The sequence below is a fragment of the Hyperoodon ampullatus genome, assembly GCF_949752795.1.
Source record: "Hyperoodon ampullatus genome assembly, chromosome: 3".
Classification (NCBI taxonomy): Eukaryota; Metazoa; Chordata; class Mammalia; order Artiodactyla; family Ziphiidae; genus Hyperoodon; species Hyperoodon ampullatus.
Genome location: NC_136916.1, coordinates 150,711,689 through 150,731,291, shown reverse-complemented (window position 1 = coordinate 150,731,291; position 19,603 = coordinate 150,711,689). Strand labels below are relative to the sequence as shown.

At 43.5% G+C, this 19,603-nt stretch overlaps 2 protein-coding genes across 3 annotated transcripts in view; one reads left to right on the top strand and one right to left on the bottom strand.

Annotated features, from left to right (window-relative positions):
* The window catches only part of ZFYVE1 (zinc finger FYVE-type containing 1), a gene marked incomplete at its 5' end in the record, with an annotated part of 45,808 nt that overhangs the window by 15,899 nt on the left and 10,306 nt on the right, over positions 1-19,603 (top strand). For both annotated transcript variants that reach the window (XM_079698781.1, XM_079698782.1), the window contains 2 exons: positions 5,028-5,532; positions 10,932-11,146. In XM_079698781.1, coding sequence (XP_079554907.1) covers positions 5,028-5,532; positions 10,932-11,146 — 720 coding nt within the window. The remainder of the gene's footprint in view (positions 1-5,027; positions 5,533-10,931; positions 11,147-19,603) is intronic.
* The window catches only part of DCAF4 (DDB1 and CUL4 associated factor 4), a gene marked incomplete at its 5' end in the record, with an annotated part of 43,128 nt that continues 33,472 nt past the window's right edge, over positions 9,948-19,603 (bottom strand). Inside the window, one exon of the mRNA XM_079698784.1 lies at positions 9,948-9,993. The remainder of the gene's footprint in view (positions 9,994-19,603) is intronic.

Sequence of the window (19,603 nt, the reverse complement as noted above, 5' to 3'; positions counted from 1 at the left end):
CCTGCTTGGGGCAGAGGTTGACTTTGCACTGCTGTAAACTGCTTTGAACTCTGAATTGGAACAGTGGAGGAGATGATCAAGAACTGTTACATTTCATTTTAGAAACTCTCCTTGGAACTCTACACAAAGTGAAAAGCTTTGTGGGTGAGACAGTGATAGAGAGAGGGGTGTACTGTTTGGTTTCTTCAAGATGGATATGATATTAGATAGTACCTTGACTAAGAGTCAGCTATAAAGTCAGTATTAATAATACTATGTTGCTTTCCTTAGCGGGAGTGGAAAGGAGCTATCTGGAGCAAGCAGTGAGATCTTTCATTTTCAGATAGAACAGTTTAGATCTCACCACATTGGCTACTTTAGTCCCTGGATGAGCAACTTCAGAGCCACAAGCAGGCCGGAGCCCTGCTGCTGGTGCTGCTGCCGTGCCCCTGGAGGCTTTCCCACTGGGCTCGTCTTTACAGATAATGAGTGATATTCATCAAGTGCCTACTGCTGCCAGGCGTTGTGCTGTGCCCTTTGTGTGCTTTATCATTTAGTCCTTTCAGTAGTATCTGTTATTATCTCATTTCCTTGAGGCTTCAGTAGTTAAGTAGCTTTTCCAAGGCCACATAGTGGCAAAGATAGGAGTGGAATTTGGGTGTTCTGACTTGCCTGAGGTCCACGCAAGCTGGAGGAGGACTGAAGGCAGAGGTTGGGGAGGAGCGGCTTTGGGGTGTTGCTCCTGCTTTTGCTGTTATGTAAGGGCCGAGGACCATTTCCAACATGTCGAGTTGGGTGGGCTGGCCAGTTGGCAGGGCTCAGAGTCAGGTAGCTTATTTCACTCCAGGAATGGAGCAAAGTGGGATCATTGATTCAGACAGGCAGAACGAGTAGAGCCACAGCCTAGCTCCCTCTGGCCCCTTCCTTCCTTCATCAAAAGGAATCTTCTTATGTTTTCTTTTTTAAAAAAAATAAATTTATTTATTCATTTATTTATTTTTGGCTGTGTTGGGTCTTTGTTGCTGCGCGCGGGCTTTCTCTAGTTGGGGCGAGCGGGGGCTACTCTTCGTTGCGGTGCGTGGGCTTCTCGTTTTGGTGGCTTCTCTTGTTGTGGAGCGTGGGCTCTAGGCGCACGGGCTTCAGTAGTTGTGGCATGCGGGCTTCAGTAGTTGTGGCTCGTGGAGTCTAGAGCGCAGGCTCAGTAGTTGCGGCGCACGGGCTTAGTTGCACCACAGCACATGGGATCTTCCCGGACCAGGGCTCGAACCTGTGTCCCCTGCATTGGCAGGCAGATTCTTAACCACTGTGCCACCAGGGAAGCCCTGGCAGGCGGATTCTTAACCACTGTGCCACCAGGGAAGTCCTTCTTATCTTTTCTTGACCTTCTCCTCCCCTGATTGAAAACCAGTCTTGTTACCACCTAGGCTGTTCTCTCCTTCCTGGCTCAGGGGGAAATGCCCACAGGGTAAGGATGAATTGAATAGTGTAACAGGGAGCAAAATAATATGAAATGCAGAAGGAAAAATGAAGCATGGTTTCAGTTTGCCAGGCATTTTCTCATTTATCTGTTGATTTGATTAGCAACCAATACCCAGTCAGGGGAGGCAAAGATGGTTATATCCTCATTTTACATGTGAAAAAGTGCTATCAGTGCATATTAAATGATCATCTAGGGCTCCTTGGTAGAAAAATCGGCCTGAGGTTTGAGCTCCACCTCCCAGAATTCTTTGCACTGGACCCATCTGCACATGCCCAACACATGAACTTGTATGTTTAACATACCCCAGGATACCTGGTTCCAAAATAGTATCCCCAAATGCTGACTCGAATGAGTTATTTCTATATATCATGTAGGTCATTTGGTGGTACTTAATCAATATGAATCTTGAGACACTTAATTCTGTACCTAACGGCTCCTACAGGCCCCTTTTCAGGTGCCCACTCTTGAGTATCCTGGACAGCAGTTGTTGTTTTTTGGGTAACAGATTCATGAAGGAGTAGATTTCCAGGGGAGAAAACTCCTGGGCTTAGTCTTCTTCCCCAGGACTGTTTCATAGCTCTTGCAGCCGGCCACTCTGACCTTATCTGACTCCTTGCTGGTAGAGGTTTATGGAGATTTTGTTTTGTTTCTTTTGTGTCCAGCTTAGCAGCTTGGAACAAGGCTGACTGAGTGACACCAGTCCAGAATGGGCTGTTCTGTGTAACTTCTTGTTCCTCTCGGTTGCTTGGGAGATCAGTGAGCCCATTATCAAATGCTGCTGTGAGTTAAGCCCTGTGGAAGATACAGGGTGGAGAAAAGTGGTTAAAGTACCTAGCAAGGTGCCTGGCATTCATTCATTCAGTAACTAGATATTGAACTCCTCTTATGTGCCAGACTGTGTCCGAAGTACTAGGGATGTAAAGATAGACTCAGTTCTGCCCTCATGGATCTAGTGAAGGGCACTGTCACTGCAGTGGGCATTCAGTAAATGAAATTATTAATATTATCATTAACATTAAGGCTATTAATATAGCAGTAGTGATGTTATTAATAGAATAATGAGTGGTTTACCATCTTGATGAGTTATGAGAAATGAAGACATCATATTATCACACCCAGTGGTCTGTCTACATTTCTCTAACTTCTCTTTATCAAACCAGCAGACTCTTGAGAATCAGGGTCCTGTGTGAGTGACTTATTGTGGGTGGTGTAGGCAGGTTGCAACCAGGCCTCCAAAGGCCACTCCAGCCTGGCCCCCAGGGGAGCTCTGGCATGTGGGTGGCCTCATAGCTTTCGTGATGTTTGCAGCCATAGGTCATTTCCAAGGGTCGCCCTCAGGGGCCGTAAACTCCCAGGTGATTTTGACTAACTGTAGTAGCCTGATAACCGACCTCTGAAGAAGAGTTGCAGGTGTGAGCCTTTGGAACAAAAATACACACAGAAAAGATTTGGGACCTGGGGAATCCAGCGGGAAAACTGACAGGGCCCCTCCGATTATGACTTGTACTGTATCTGACTGTGAAAAGACCTTCAGAAAGGGATAGCCAGCCCTTCACTTCCGCCTTCCAAATTTTATGCACGTTCCTCTTTGGCCAACTCTAACCTAGAATCGTAGGGGGAAAGGGATTCTAGGAAATGTAGTTCCCAGCTGAACTGTGTTAATGACAGTGACAGTGACCATGACAGCAGTGTTTTTTCTCTTGTGGCTGGAGGATGCTAGGTGTAAAGGTTCATCACTCCTTTAGCTGGAATAGAACACTGCCTATCTGAACTAGGAGCTTTGACCCTGGGGTTCTGTATTATAAGAGTTAGAGACCCTGAGCATCTTTCTGGAACTGCAGTCTGGGATCTCACTGGCACCAGGTCTCTTCCTTCCTGGCATGACTTTTTTTTTTTTTTAAGATTTATTTATTTATTCATTCATTCACACATTCATGCTGCGCCGGGTCTTAGTTGCAGCACATGGGATCTTCATTGTGGCATGAGGACTTCTTAGTTGCAGCATGCATGCAGGATCTAGTTCCCCGACCAGGGATTGAACCTCGGCCTCCTGTATTGGGAGCGTGGAGTCTTACCCACTGGACCACCAGGGAAGTCCCCTGGCCTGACTTTTTACAAGGACTGCAGTGTTCTTTAAACTGTACAGAGGAATTGTGGATGGATGACGTTTGACTAATAAGTTCTTCTTCTTCTTTTTAAACAGTTTTATTTAGATGTAATTCACATACCATGTATTTGTCATCCTTTTAAAGCATACAATTCTTCAACTCAGTGTTTTTAGTATATTTATAAAGTTGTACAGCCCTTAGCACTATCTAATTCCAGAACATTTTCCTCACCCCAAATAGAAACCCTGTACCATTAGCAGTCACTCCCTATTCCTGCTTCCCCTAGCCTCTGGCAACCACTAACATACTTTCTGTCTCTATGAATTGGCCTGTTTTGGACATTTCATATAAATGGAATTATAGAATATGTAACATTTTGTGTCAGGCTTCTTTCACTTAATAGAATGTTTTTAAGGTTCATCCACGTTGTAGCATATATCAGTACTTCCTTTTTATGGTTGAATAATATTTCATTGTATGATATACCACATTTTGTTTATCCATTCATCAGTTGATGGACATGTGGCTTGTTTCCACCTTTGGCTTTTATGGATAATGCTGCTATGAACATTCATGTTCAACTTTTGTGTGCACATGTGTTTTTAGTTCTCTTGGGTTTATACCTAGGAGTGGAACTACTGAGACATATGGTAAGTCTATGTTTCACTTTTTGAGAAGCTGCCACACTGTTTTCCAGCGTGGCTGTGCCATTTAGCATTCTCACCAGCAGTGTATGAGCATTGAAATTTCTCCATATTCTCACCAAAACTTGCTATTATCTTTTTGATCATAGCCATCCTAGTGGGTGTGAAGGGATATCTCGTTGTGGTTTTGATTTGCATTTCCCTGATGACTGTGGTGTTGAGTATCTTTTCATGTGCTTATTGACCATTTATATATCTTCTTTGGAGAAATGTCTATGCAGATTTTTTGCTTAATATTTAATTAGGTTTTTTTTTCTTGTTGAGTTATAGGAATTATTTCTATATTCTGGACCACTGGTCCCTTATCAGATACGTGATTTGCAAATATTTTTCCCATTCTTTGGGTTGTCTTTTCACATGATGGAATCCTTTGCAGAATAAAAGCTTTTAATTTTGATGAAGTTCATTTTATCTATTTATTCTTTTATTGTATTGCTTTTGGTGTCATTTCTAAGAAGCATTGCCTAATCCATGGTCATAAAATTTCCTCCTATGTCTTCTTCTAAGAGTTTATAGTTTTAGCTCTTTCATGAACACTAAGTTCTTATACTGACTGAGGCTTTAAAAGTTCCCGTTAGCTGTTTGCTAGGGGTAAGTGCTGGGTGAGAGGCTTTTATCCTGGGACTTCTTTTCCTTGCCACCTTGACAAGTCAATCAAGGGGCCCTGGGAAGCACTTGTTCTTCTTGCAGGTGTTTCTAGCTATTTTGCAGTTTCCATATTTCATTGTCTTTTTTTTTTTTCCTTTTTTTGGGAAGGTAACGAATGAAGAGGACTTTATTAGGAAATTGGACTGCAAACCTGATCAGCATCTGAAAGTGGTTTCCATTTTTGGAAATACTGGGGATGGGAAGTCTCATACCCTCAACCACACTTTCTTTTATGGCCGGGAAGTCTTCAAAACCTCCCCTGCCCAGGAGTCCTGCACTGTGGGAGTGTGGGCAGCATATGACCCAGTCCACAAAGTAGCAGTGATAGACACAGAAGGGCTCTTGGGGGCTACAGTGAATCTAAGCCAGAGAACACGGCTGCTGCTTAAGGTCCTGGCCATCTCAGACCTCGTCATCTATCGAACTCACGCAGACCGACTGCACAATGACCTCTTCAAGTTCCTCGGAGACGCCTCAGAAGCTTATCTGAAGCACTTCACCAAGGAGCTCAAGGCTACCACTGCCCGCTGTGGCCTGGATGTCCCCCTGTCTACCCTGGGCCCTGCTGTTATCATTTTCCACGAGACTGTGCACACTCAGCTGCTAGGCTCTGGTGAGTAGATGGGGTACTATGTCACACTTTGACCTTCCTAGGTACACTGGGCTGCAGTAGCAACTTGGTGGTGGTAGATTGCCCAGAAAAATTTCTGCTTGGGCAAGACATAAGGAAGTGTCTCAAGAGGGATGGAGTGATTAACCGTGTCAGAATCTGCTCATGATCAGGATGTGGATTGAGAATTGCCTGTTGGCTTTGGCGATTTAGAGGTCCTTGGGAATCTGGATAAGACTGTTTCCCAGGGATGGTGGGCATGAAAGCCTAATCAGAGTGGGATCAAGAGAACAGAAGGAGAAAACTTAAGGTAGTATATTCACCTCTTTCAAAGAGTTCTTTCTATAATGGGAAGCAGACAAATGAAGTGATAGCTGGAGGCTGATTTGGGACTTCAAGTTTTCCCTTTTTAAAAATGTCAGATGTGAGGTATTGCAGGTACTTGTGTACTGATGGGAATGATTCACTAGAAAAGAAGAAGTGCAGATGTAAGAGAGAGAGCAGGAGTGATGTACAGGTGGAGGGTTGACCTTAGGGGCACGGACAGTTCATCCATAACAGCAGGAGAGAAGGTAGATTATATGGACCTGGTTACTGGTAAGTAGGTAGATGTGGTGGATGTGTATGTGGAAGTTGTCTTATTGTTTCTGTTTTCTTAAAGAAATGGGAAGCAAGAGCATCACCTGAGTGGGAGGATGAGGGAGCAGGTGCAGTGACAGTGATTGGATGCAGGTGGGGACGGTAGTGTGGGCCCCTAAAACAGTTACATTATTTATGTTCATTCAGTCAACAAAGTCTATTAAGTTACAATGTCATGTGCTGAGCACTGGGGCCCCAAGCTGAAAAACCAAAAACAGTTCCCACCCTTGAATAGCTGATAGTCTAGTTGGAGAGACCACACGTGTTCTGTTCTGTGGTGGATGTAGGTCCTGGAGCTGTAAGAGTGCAGAAGAGGGACCCTTTACACCTCCTTATGGGATCTAGGAAAGAGGAGGTGACATTTGAACTCTAGAGACTCATCTAGATAGAGGAGGGGAGTAAGGATGCTCCAGAAAGAGCAAACCCCTGGTGTTTTGAAGAGCTTGTTGTGTCCAGGGAACTGTAAGTAGTTGTACAGTGAGTTCCTGGATTCCATTCTCACCCCCTTCAATTGCGTCCTCCACAAAGCATGGGGAGTGATGCTTTTTAAAAGCTTAATTTATAATTTACATCGTGTCATACTCTTTCTTCCAACCTGCCAATAGCTTTCCACTAAATCAAAATAAAACCCAGGGCTTCCCTGGTGGCACAGTGGTTAAGAATCTGCCTGCCAGTGTAGGCAACACGGGTTTGAGCCCTGGTCCGGGAAGATACCACATGCTGCGGAGCAAATAAGCCCGTGTGCCACAACTACTGAGCCTGTGCTTTAGAGCCCATGAGCCACAGCTACTGAGCCCACGTGCCACAACTACTGGAGCCCGTGCTCCGCAACAAGAGAAGCCACCGCAATGAGAAGCCTGCGCACCACAATAAAGAGTAGCTCCCCTCACCTCAACTAGAGAAAGCCTGCGCACGGCAACGAAGACCCAATGCAGACAAAAATAAATAAATAAATAATCAATCAATCAATCAATCCAGGACTTCCCTGGTGGCACAGCGGTTAAGAATCCGCCTGCCAATGCAGAGCACATGGGTTCAAGCCCTGGTCCGGGAAGATCCCACATGCCGCGGAGCAACTAAGCCCGTGTGCAGCTACTGAGCCTGAGCTCTAGAGCCCGCGAACCACAACTACTGAGCCCACAAGCCACAACTACTGAATCCCGTGTGCCTAGAGCCTGTGCTCCACAACAAAAGAAGCCACTGCAATGAGAAGCCTGCGCACCGCAATGAAGAGTAGCCCCCGCTCGCTGCAACTAGAGAAAGCCCATGTGCAGCAATGAAGACCCAAAGCAGCAAAAAAAAAAAAAAAAAAAAAAGTCTAAACTCCTAATTACGGTGTGCTCACTCTACCTCCTGCCTCTGTTTCTGAACTCTTTCTCTAGTTACCCCCTTTTACTCTCTCCACTAGCTATACCAACCTTTTCTCTGTTCCCATCTTTGCATATGCTACTCTGTCTGCCTGGAACAGTCTTCCCCCAGTTAGCCATCCTCTTTCAGATTCAGCTCAACTCTCACCCCATTGGAGCCTTTCCCAAGTGTCTCCTTTAAAGTGGTCCTTCTTGCACCCTGGTGGTCACAGTCTTACTGCATCACCTTGTTCATGTGCCTCAGGGCAGCCGTCGCTGTCTGAAATCATCCTGTTTGTTTGCTTACTTGTTTTTGGCCTTTTCCCCTTGGAATGGAAACTCCATGAAGGCAGGAACCTTGCCTGTCTTATTCACTGCTGCCTTTGAAGAGCCTGGATGAGTGCTTGACACACAGTAGCTCTCATCAGATATTTGCTGAATGAAGGGGCTCAGTGTGTCTGAAGCATAGATGGTGTGGGAGGGAGTAGTGGACATACTCAGGGATCAGATCATGCGTGGATGGCCTTGATTTAGGTCACAGGTATGACAAGAGCCCCTGAAGGATTTTAAGCAGGGAGTTACGTGATCAGATCTGTATTTTCAAAAGATCCCCTGCTGCCTTTTGCAGGATGAACTAGAGAGGCATGCCTGGAGGCAGGGAGATGGCCAGAAGGTTATCACCGTACTAGGTGAGGAGTGATGGGGCCTGAGCCAGGGCAGGGGCAGTAGGCGGGAAGTGGACAGACGGGGACTGTATTAAGGAGTTAGAATCTGAAGGCCCTGGGTCTAGTGGGAAGATGAGAAATCTAAATATTCCGGAATGGAAGAAGAGCCTCGTTAGCATGTGACTCTGAGATAAGGAGAGGGGGTTGGAAATGCTGACTTCAGGATGCCTCCTGTGATCAGCATTTTTATGCCACTTTGGATCTTTACAACTTTGGTGAGGGGAAGGTCTAACTTCCAGTTCAGGATTTTGAAATAACTAGCCTTTCAAAAGTAACTTTTTTTTTAGCTGTGTGCCATGCACTATGCTAGGTGTTTATTTATTTGTTTTTTAAAAAATAAATACTGAGGGCTTCCCTGGTGGCGCAGTGGTTAAGAATCCACCTGCCAATGCAGGGGACACGGGTTTGAGCCCTGGTACGGGAAGATCCCACATGTCGCGGAGCGACTAAGCCCATGTGCCACAACTACCGAGCCTGCGCTCTAGAGCCTGTGCTCCCAACAAGAGAAGCCACCGCAATGAGAAGCCCGCACACTGCAACGAAGAGTTGCCCTCGCTCGCTGCAACTAGAGAAAGCCCACGTGCAGCAACGGAGACCCAACACAGCACCCCCCCCCAAAAAAAAATGCTGAATAACAAAAATAACATTTAAAAAATATTTTTTAGAATTTATTTTTTAAATTTATTTTTATTTTTTGGCTGCGACACGTGGCATTCTGGGATCTTAGTTCCCTGACCAGGGATCGAACCTGCAACCCCTGCAGTGGAAGTGTGGAGTCTTAACCACTCGACTGCCAGGGAAGTCCCAACACTTTCTAAAAATAAATGCTAACTTAAGATATCTTTGTTATGCAGCTCAGTCAACAGCAGCCATATTTTACAGATGAAGAAACTGAACTCAGCTTAGGTTATGTAACCAAGGAAGTTCCAGCTAGCAGGTTGCAAAATTGGGATTCAACACAAGGTCTCTTACTCCTAAATCCAGAGTTGTTTCTGGAATACCATCACTGTTTCCTGACACCTTGAGATGGAACCAAGACAGCCAGAGTTTATGCAGGGTAGGAGAGGTGCCAGATTTGTGGGCAAATTGATAATTACATATTTCTCTGTCTTGTAGACTTTTGGATTTTGTTAGATCCTGGTCTTTTTCTGGACAAAGGATTCCTAGGTGGGAGTTAGTAGGCAAATGAATTATCTCTGTTTTACAAATGAGCAGACCAAGCTCCCGTGATCATTTGGGAGCGATTACTTGTTCAGGGACAAGCTGTGAGCTGATGTTGGGAGAAAGTGAAGGTGGTCAGGCTTCTGGGTGCCTTTGGGAGAAGTCACTTGCTGATGGGCTGCTCCTTCCTTCAAGAGTGACTCACAGGAAAAGTTCAGGATGAGATGGGGTTAGGGATTGACTGCAGAATTTTTGCTACTTCTCTTTGATGACTGTACCTTTAAATATGAGCTAAAGCCACATTTCCAGTGTTAATTGGAGTGATTTTGTTGTTAACGTATTAAAGGAAATTAAAACAAAAAGTCCTTCCAAGTTTTACCTCCAAAATATTTATTGCATCTGTTTATACTGCTACTCCCCAAATTTCTGGATAAATGTTGGTGAAACTATGGGGAGGCTGATACCCTCACACGTTGGCAGTTTGTCCACAGCTTCACCAGCGTAAGACCGGCACTTTCAAAGTAGCTATTTATTTTAAATGTTCGTTCGTAGGTGACTGGTGGAATACGTCCATAGAATGGAAGACTGTGTAGCTGTTAAAAAAGAATAAGGAATGTCTCAGAGTATAACATGACAAGGACACATATTTACAGTATGTTATTAAGTGATGAAAGCAAGTTGCGTAAATGTGTTGGTAATTGAGTAGGAAAAGAAAGTCTGAAAGGGGAAACATTGGCCTGTAGTTACCTTTGACGAGGAGGAGGAGGGAGCAGAGGATGTACATTTCTTTCCTTTTATGCTTTGACATGTTTGGATTTTTTCTTTTTCAATACATTTATTTATTATTTCTTTTGGCTGCGTTGGGTCTTTGTTGCTGCACGCGGGCTTTCTCTAGTTGCGGCGAGCGGGGGCTACTCTTCGTTGTGGTGTGTGGGCTTCTCATTGTGGTGGCTTGTCTGTTGCGGAGCATGGGCTCTAGGCGCGTGGGTTTCAGTAGTTGTGGCACGCAGGCTCATTAGTTGTGGCTTATGGACTCTAGAGCTCAGGCTCAGTAGTTGTGGTGCACAGGCTTAGTTGCTCTGTGGCATGTGGGATCTTCCCAGACCAGGGATCGGACCCGTGTCCCCTGCATTGGCAGGCGGATTCTTAACCACTGAGCCACCAGGGAAGTCCACGTTTGGACTTTTTAGAGTGAGCGCATTTTTTTTTAAAAGGCACTTCCTTGAAGTGTAACATACATACCAAAAAGTACACATTATATCAAAAGTGTATATGTGATGCATTTTCACAAGCTGAGCATACATGTGAATTCAGTACTAGATCATGACACACTGGCACCCACGTCCCAGCTTGTGCTCCCTTCTAGGCAAAGGTAACCTGAATTCCAACAGCATAGATCAGTTCTGCCTGTTTATGTACTTTATATTTACGGAGTCAGACTATATATCCCTTTAATAATGAAAGATAGGCGACTTTTTTTTTTTCTTTTAAAGAGAGGCCACTGTTCACATACCTGTTTCTGCTTGTCCAGATCACCCCTCCGAGGTGCCCGAGAAGCTCATCCAGGACCGGTTCCGGAAGCTGGGCCGCTTCCCTGAAGCCTTCAGTTCTATTCATTACAAGGGAACGAGGACATACAATCCACCCACAGACTTTTCTGGTCTTCGGCGTGCTTTGGAGCAACAACTAGAGAATAACACCACCCGTTCTCCCCGGCACCCGGGGGTCATCTTCAAAGCCCTGAAGGTCAGTTGGCTTCTGCCCCGAGTGCTTCTCATTGATGTACCAGTGGGTGGTAAGAACACTCAATTCTCCAGCTTTTGTCGGTGCTGGTGATTAGAAATCTGGGCTTGAAAGAGAGGATATATGAAAGGAAGGGCATGAGTGGAGTTTGCACCTGTTGAATGGCCTCATCTTGCCAGGAACACGGGTACGGAGGAATCTTGGATGATAGTTAAAAGGTGACAGGTCCTCATCTTGGAGAAAAGCCTTATTTTACCATTCTTTATAATGAATTCATCAAATCAATTCCTGCCAGTTCTGCTTCCTTTTTTGCAGTTTGCTCTGTGTATACCTCTGTGTCACCGTGCCTGCAGACTGAGTTCAGAGGAGCAGGGAGGGAGCAGGGTGTTTGGGGCAGTGCTGGGAGTGTGGGATTTGGAGAAGGGGCAGCGGGTGTGGACATGAAGACTTGAGCTAGGGATTTGAGGGTGCCCTAAGGGTTAGGGCATAGAGCCTGAGACTGGAAGGGGTACGAGGAGTGCTTTTGCGTAAAGCTAGGTCAGCCCTGGTTTACCCAGCAACAGACTTCGGGCATATGCTGATTTGCTTAATCCATTGAGTTTAAAAAGTTTGCAGTGGGACATAATGTAAACAATTTATGAATCTGGGTAAATTGTATATGGGAGTTCCTTGTACTATTCTTGCAACTTTTCTACGAGTTGGAAATTATATCAAAATGAAAAGTTAAAAAGAAAAAGGGGGGTGGTGGTGGATGAAAAGTTACCCCTCAAAAAAGGTTTATGGTTTTTGCATAGTGCTTGGTAAAGGGTGGATGTTTGTATCCTTCCAAAATTCATATGTTGAAATCCTAATGCCCAATGTGATGGAGGGCTTTTGGGAGGTGATTGGGTCATCAAGATGGAGCCCTCATGAGTGACATTATAAAAGTGCTCTTATAAAAGAAGCCCCAGAGTGGGATAGGGAGGGAGACGTGAGAGGGAGGGGATATGGGGATATATGTATACATATGGCTGACTCTGTTATACAGCAGAAACTAACACAAAATTGTAAAGCAACTATACTCCAACAAAGATGTTAAAAAAAAAATAAAAAGAAGAAGCCCCAGAGAGCTCCCTAGCCCCTTCCACCAAGAGAGGACACAGTGAGAAGGCACCATCTGTGAACCAGAAAGCAGGCCCTCACTGAAAGGCCACCATGCTGGCACCCTGATCTTGGACTTCCAGCCTTCAGAACTGTGGGGAATAAATTTCTGTTGTTAATAATCTACCCAGTCTGTGGTATTTTGTTATAGCAGCCTGAATGGACTATAAAAGCTTGGGCTTTGGAGTCAGACAGACTTGTGTTGGAATCCCATTTCTGCCATTTACCTGCTGCTTGGTCTTAGGAAATTAGTTTGTCTTTCGTTTATTCATTCATTCAACAAATAAATGAGTGAATCTTTGTGCCAGGTAGAGTTTCAGGTGCTGGGAATACAGTGGAGAGTAAGATAGACAACAATCCTTGACCTTACTGTACTTCTTCAGACCTTTTTCCTCGTCTGTAAAAAAGGGGCGATAGTAGGATGTTCCTAATGAAGTTGAGGAGGGGATTAAATGAGAACGCATACTTTAAGAAGCAAAGTACGTGGTATATAGTAAATGTTCCATAAGTGTTAACTAATGTGAATAACGTTAAGGGAAAAAAACTATGAAAAATGATTATATTTGAATAATTCATGAAATACATATTTCTAATTAGAATTTGAGGTTAAAGTATACTTAGATTTATTGGCTAGTGTCCATGTCATGGCTCAAAGGTAGTCAAGTGGAAGATTACACCCAAGTACTGCAAGCATTCTTAAAAGAGGCCAAATCCATGCTACGTTATACAAAGGGCTGTAAAATCTGATAAGTATGAATATTGACGACTAGGCCAATGGCTGGATTACAGAGTTCCTTAGGTTTTCTCAAAGCTAACCCAGCTTAAAGTTTAAATAAGACCTTCAGGGACACTGAGTGCTCTAAGCAGTAGTTAGTGGTCAGGGATTCTACCCTCAGGTGTCTTGGATGTCCTACTCCAGGCCAGTTTGTTAGGTACTTTTTAAAAAAAAAATAAAAATAAATAAATTTATTTATTTATTTATTTATTTATGGCTACACTGGGTCTTCGTTGCTGCGCACAGGCTTTCTCTAGTTGTGGCAAGCGGGGGCTACTCTTTGTTGCGGTGTGCGGGCTTCTCATTGCAGTGGCTTCTCTTGTGGAGCACGGGCTCTAGGCACGCAGGCTTCAGTAGCTGTGGCACGCATGCTCAGTGGTTGTGGCTCGCGGGCTCTAGAGTGCAGGCTCAGTAGTTGTGGTGCGTGGGCTTAGTTGCTCTGTGGCATGTGGGATCTTCCCGGACCAGGGATCAAACCTGTGTCCCCTGCATGGCAGGTGGATTCTTAACCACTGCGCCACTGGGAAGTTCCATCGTTAGGTACTTTTGAGAAAAAGAGTTATAGTGTATTCTTATGAGGTGATATGATTCATGAAGCTTTCTGTGATTAAAATGAGCCTGGTCAGCTGGAGTTTTGAGGCTTCTTGGTAACGGCTGTCCTCAGAGTTTACCTGGCTCCTATATTTTCTGTTCTCTGATGCAGGGTCTGTGCTGTACTGAGATGTGGGCCCACTGCTCTGTGCATGGGAAGGAGTTATCTGTTTAAGTATGTGTTTTGGGCTCTCCCCAGGGAGCTGTGGGGTCTTGGAACTTACTCAAATCCTTGAAAAAATTGTTTTTGTCTTTTTCTGGTTGTTGTTTTGTTTTTAATCCTCTTCTTTAAATTAGAAGTTGTTAATTCTCTGGTAATCACTCTAATAGAAAACTACCTTTAAGGTCTTCATTAGGCAAATTGACCCAGGAGAGTTTTACTGCTGTTAAAATACACTCTTCATGGTTTATAGCAGTGGATAATATAATGGTCGTTTATTTTTCTCCACTTACTTTTTGTTTTGTGTTGTATTTTTTTTTTTTTTTGCGGTACGTGGGCCTCTCACTGTTGTGGCCTCTCCCGTTGCGGAGCACAGGCTCCGGACGCGCAGGCTCAGCGGCCATGGCTCACGGGCCCAGCCGCTCTGCGGCATGTGGGATCCTCCCGGACCGGGGTACGAACCCGTGTCCCCTGCATCGGCAGGCGGACCCCCAACCACTGCGCCACCAGGGAAGCCCTTGTGTTATATTTTTTAAAAAAATAAGTAGCCTTGAATCCTTTTTGGAACAAAAGAGTAGGGATGGTCATAAGCAGATAAATTATCAGTGCCAAAATAACTTGTTTGGCTTTCTGTTTCTTCCATTTTTTTTTCTTTCTCTCCTGGTATTTATGTTTACCTTGTCCAGTTCCTCACTAACTCACTGAGTAAACACTTCAAGAAGCCTAGGAATATATTCCAATATGATTTTGTTTCCTATATGATTTTCTTTTTATTTTACATAAAATATGCAGGAATATTGTTAGGAAAAAATGTATAAACCTTTTGGAAAAATGGAGAGACAAATCACATAAGAGGCAGTCAAGACTGTGATGCACAAATAAAAAAATCTCAACTCTCTAGTAATCAAAGAAATTAAGACCACAACCATGCAAGGGCAAACACTGACAAGTTTGGCAATAAAATGTCAAAAAGGGTATGAAGCAATGTAAGCTCTTATAAACTTCCAGTGGAAGTAAAATTAATACAACCACTTTGAAATGCAATAGTATAGGTAAAGATATGCATAATATATATTCTAACCATATCATTTCTAGGAATTTGCCTTAAAGAAACTCTCCCACAGGAACACAGAGAACTATGTGAGGAAGTTAATAGCAGCATCCTTGTAATAGCAAAGAAAAACAGTGTGCAAAAAATAGATAAATAAAAATGGGGCATTATATGATTCTTTGCTACTTATTTTAAAAAGAGAATTGGGGGCCTCCCTGGTGGCGCAGTGGTTGAGAGTCCGCCTGCCGATGCAGGGGATACGGGTTCGTGCCCCGGTCTGGGAGGATCCCATATGCCGCGGAGCGGCTGGGCCCGTGAGCCATGGCTGCTGAGCCTGCGCATCCGGAGCCTGTGCTCCGCAACGGGAGAGGCCACAACAGTGAGAGGCCCGCATACCACAAAAAAAAAAAAAAAAAAAAAAAAAAAAAAAAAAAGAGAATTGGGGTTGTGATGTATGTATGTACACTTATATACCTTTTTTTTCATGGAACATTGAAGCCTAGCATTTTTTCCATGCTATTAAATATTTCTATGAAAACATGTTTTTAAAATAGCTCCATGCTTTTTCATTTATATGAATGGATCATTTTTTACATTTAGTAATTCTGCCCTTATTTTGATAGTAGTTTCCCTTTCTCCTTATTATATTTTCCAAGCATTTAAAGGTATTGCCCACATTCTGCCTGTTCCCTTAGGATAAATTACAACTCCCAATACTACTGCTGGCCAACCTTTCTGGAGTGTTTACTATTGCCAGGTACTGTGCTCTGCACCGCACGTGTATTCATTCTTTTAATCCTCATACCAGCTCTTGAGGTGGAGAAATGGAGGCACAGAGAGGTTCATTGATTGGCCTGAGATGACTCCTCTAATAAGTGGTGGAGAGTTTGAACCAGATAGTCTGACTCCCAAGTCTATATAACCCTGTGTTGTATTCCTTCTCAGTAGTTACTCAGCTTTTAAGAAGGTCAGAAGGTGTGGTCATCTTTAAAGGTTCCTGATGCATATTGCCAGTTGCCTTTAGAAAGGACATTCTTATAAGTTGTATTTGTGTGTTTGGTTAATTTAAAAAGTTATTTTTTAAATTAGAAAGCAATGTGTGTTTGTGATAAACGACTCAAATAGTACAGAAACATGTACGGTATGACTTAAGTCCCTTTCTCTCCTCTCCCCCTCTCACTGTATGATAACTGTTGTTAATACTTTCTTGTTTATGCCTCTAGAAATTTTTGGTGCTACATAAGTGCATACAGAAGTATATGTATATAATGTATATGTATATTTTCTCCCTAAATATATCGGATCCTAGAGAAGTTAAATCTTTTTTCCTTCTCCATATTCTCTTTTCATGTTCGTTATTGAAAAGGAAATGTGAGTAATGAGAAATATTGAGGAGTTTGTAGAATCTGTGTGTGTGTGTGTGTGTATGTGAGTGAGCGTGAGTGAGAGAGAGATCTACAGTCTCTTTCTGCTCTAGCTGCTTGCCTTTGTGTTTCCCTATTCATCCTGCTGACCTGATCACTCTTCCTACCATTTAGCCATGTTGTGGTCCAGGCCCCAGTCCCTTTTTTCCAGCTGGATTATTTCCCCCACTTCTTGACCACTCACTCCTTTGCTCTGTTTCCACAGTAGCAACAGCCCAGATACCTACCTACCAGCAGGGCATATTCTCACTGATCAAGTAAGTCTATTTAAAGAAAAGAGATGCTTAGGTCCCTACTGAATAAGGGAATTGAATATTGAATTAACTATTGTTGCCTGTATATACAGTTCTGAATAATGGAGAGAACCATTTTAAAGTTGAATTCGATAGGTTTTATGTAATACCTCCTTTAGCCTCCGATCTCTAAATGTAGAAACTCTGACTTTCTAATTCTGTCACATCAGGAAGCACCTATTAAGTATTTATAAAGTTATTATATTTTTGGGGGGGTGGGTGGCATCATGGATTACATAAGAGTCTCCATTTCAAATCACAAAATTCACTGCTAGCCTTTGGTGACTGGGGCTAAACTTACAGGTTCAGTAGTAAGAGCCCTACTGTTGCCAAGGCAACTAAAGTTCAAGATCATCTGGCCTCCAGGCAACCTTTTCCAGATTGGCCTCAAGTGCTTGCCCAAGCTTTCTCAGGAAAGGTCCTTCCCTGCCTCTTATGGCTTTGGGACCTCAGGAGGAGGAGAGCCCAAGAAACCCTGGAATGATGTGAGGTTTGGAATTTTTGAAGGACGAAGTATATGGATTAGGTGGTCATGTCCACGCTGGAAAGGAACAATCAGGTTATAGAGGGAGGAAAACAGTGTCTCCTTACCCTTGTATCTAAAACACGTGAACATCAGATTTTCTTTTTAACAGTTACTGTTTTATTCACATACTCATGATTCAGTAAGTCCTCCTGATGCCTCCTGATGTAAGGTCTCATTCATTACTGACTGCCAGCTCTTCAGTGACTTGTGAGGGAAATGAGATGCTTGTGTTACCCAGCATTTGAGAGGATGGGTGACCAGCATCTGAAGTGATGAGGCTGGTTGGTCTAGGAGTTCTTCTCTTTCTGATGTCACAAGAAGTTACTGTTGCCTTGGCCAATATAATGTCTAGGGCAGGTGATGATGGTGGTTCTGTGGGGATTTGTCCCATGGGAATCAGGCTGCAGATCGTTTCATCCTAAGCCTTGAGACATGTGCTTATCACTATTATTGGGCTGCAATTTTATATTTACTGGGGAGTGGCATGCCTTCTGAATTCAACCCAGCTGTTGGATTCATGCTAAATTTGGTATTATTTTTCCTAAGGAAAACTAGTACTTAGGTTACCCTTTCAGTTACCTGGGGCTAAAAATGCTCTTCTTTGGTTTTCCTTATACCTCTTTAGTATCTTCTGCATTCCTTAGTTAGCTCTGCGTTTTTGCTTTCTTATTTTAACACTGCTTTAGGTACATAAGCATCTTTTTTGCAGCTAAATATTCACCGACAAATGCAAACAGCCATGAAGACCAATGAGCCATCATGGAAAGGAGAGAAGTTCTTATATCCCCCGTGTTACCTGAATTAGTGAGGGTATCCAAGGGAGGGAATAAGAGAATTCTCAGCATAAAAAATAAAAATGATATTAATAATGGCAGCTAACGTTTTCTGAGCTCTCAGTCTGTGCCAGGTGCTCTACATGAGTAACTTCATTTGAGCTTCACAGTGTAATCCATGGAGGCCCCTACTGAGGAAGGTACTACTAGCACCCCCATTTTATAGATAAGGAAATAAAGGCACAGAGAGTGCAGACCTGCCACCTGCAAGCTGAAATAACTTTGGTGGGGGTCTCATGTTTTATTTATGCAAATTTTCCATTTAGTTTCATACTATATCCATGTTTGTTTTTTATCTAAAAATAACTTCCTCCCCATATCTTTCTGTAAATTGATGCATTGGGAAGATAATGCTCTATTTTTCCACCAGCTAGCCCCTGAGAGTTATGCACACAGCTGTTTGAGAAATACAGCCCTAAGAGTTATCAGTGATTTGGCCAATCAACGAGTAGTTAGCCATAAATTAGAGAGGGCCCGTGGGCCTGGGATGAAGCCTGGCGCAGAGGCAGGGCCAAGGTGAGGAGGAGAGGGCAGGGGTTGGTGTGCACATGGGGGTTGGTGCTGGGGCACTTCATTCCAGAGGTCCTAGTTGAGTACTCGTTAGGACATTTGCTAGGAGTGAGAGGAGGATACCAAGGTAGGAAATGTCTTTCACAGTGTTAGTGATCTAGTCTGGGAGGTAAAATACATATAACAGGCTCATAGCTTTTGCCTCATCACCTCATCACTCAGTACCTGGTTCAGATGTTGAGGACGGCAGGTGCTCAGAGAAGGCAAAGTGTAGTCTTTCTAGAGTGGTTGGGAAGGCTTCATGGAAAGGGTGAGACCAAAAAGATCCCCAAAGGATGGGTCACATTCTGAAGTAAGAGGAGAACCGTGTAGGCTAGTAAGTGATTCTACTTGCCTTGCTTCTCGTTTATTCTCTTTAATATTCATAGGTATATTCCTTTATAGTCTCTCTCAAAATTTTAGTTGTTTTCCCTAAGTTACTCTTTACAGAATTACCCCCAAGAGAACAGGACATATATGTATTATTGTTAGACTGTTTTATTTTGGTCTGAGTCAAGGATTGCCACTTGGTCGGCCATCGCTGGCAGATGGTGGCTTATGAGCCTGTGCATTATCCTTGCAGGAGCTGAATTTTAATGCACGTGGGTGAGGCCCTCACCCTTAGTTTGACACATTCTTTGCCACTTGTCTGAACACCTGACCTGACCCAACATTGAGAGCATGTGCTTTTGTAAACACTTCGTTTACAACTCAGGGTATTAGGTTTCATTGAAAAAAGGGAAAGGAACTTTAATAAATAAGTTCTCCTTAAGCGAAATTCCATTTAGAGCTTGAGAACCTTAGTTTAAAACCTAATCTGCCCCTTTTCCAAGTCTCATCTTAAAATTTCTTTTGCCTTTTTACTAAAGGAAGTAACATTTTGTTTTAAGCTACTGTTCCTTCTCTTCCCCTGAATAGTGCCTGGCTGCCTCAGAATGAGGGATTGAGAGAAGCTTGGAATTGCGAGCATTTAATAATTTTTAAAGCCTGGAAAGCCCATTTCTGTTTAATTTATATAACTTTTTCCACTGCATACGAGTAAGGGCCTGGAAGGAAAAAATCAGCCTGAAGAATACTTTCAGTATAAAGTAGTGAGTGAAAACAGAGGTCTAGAAATG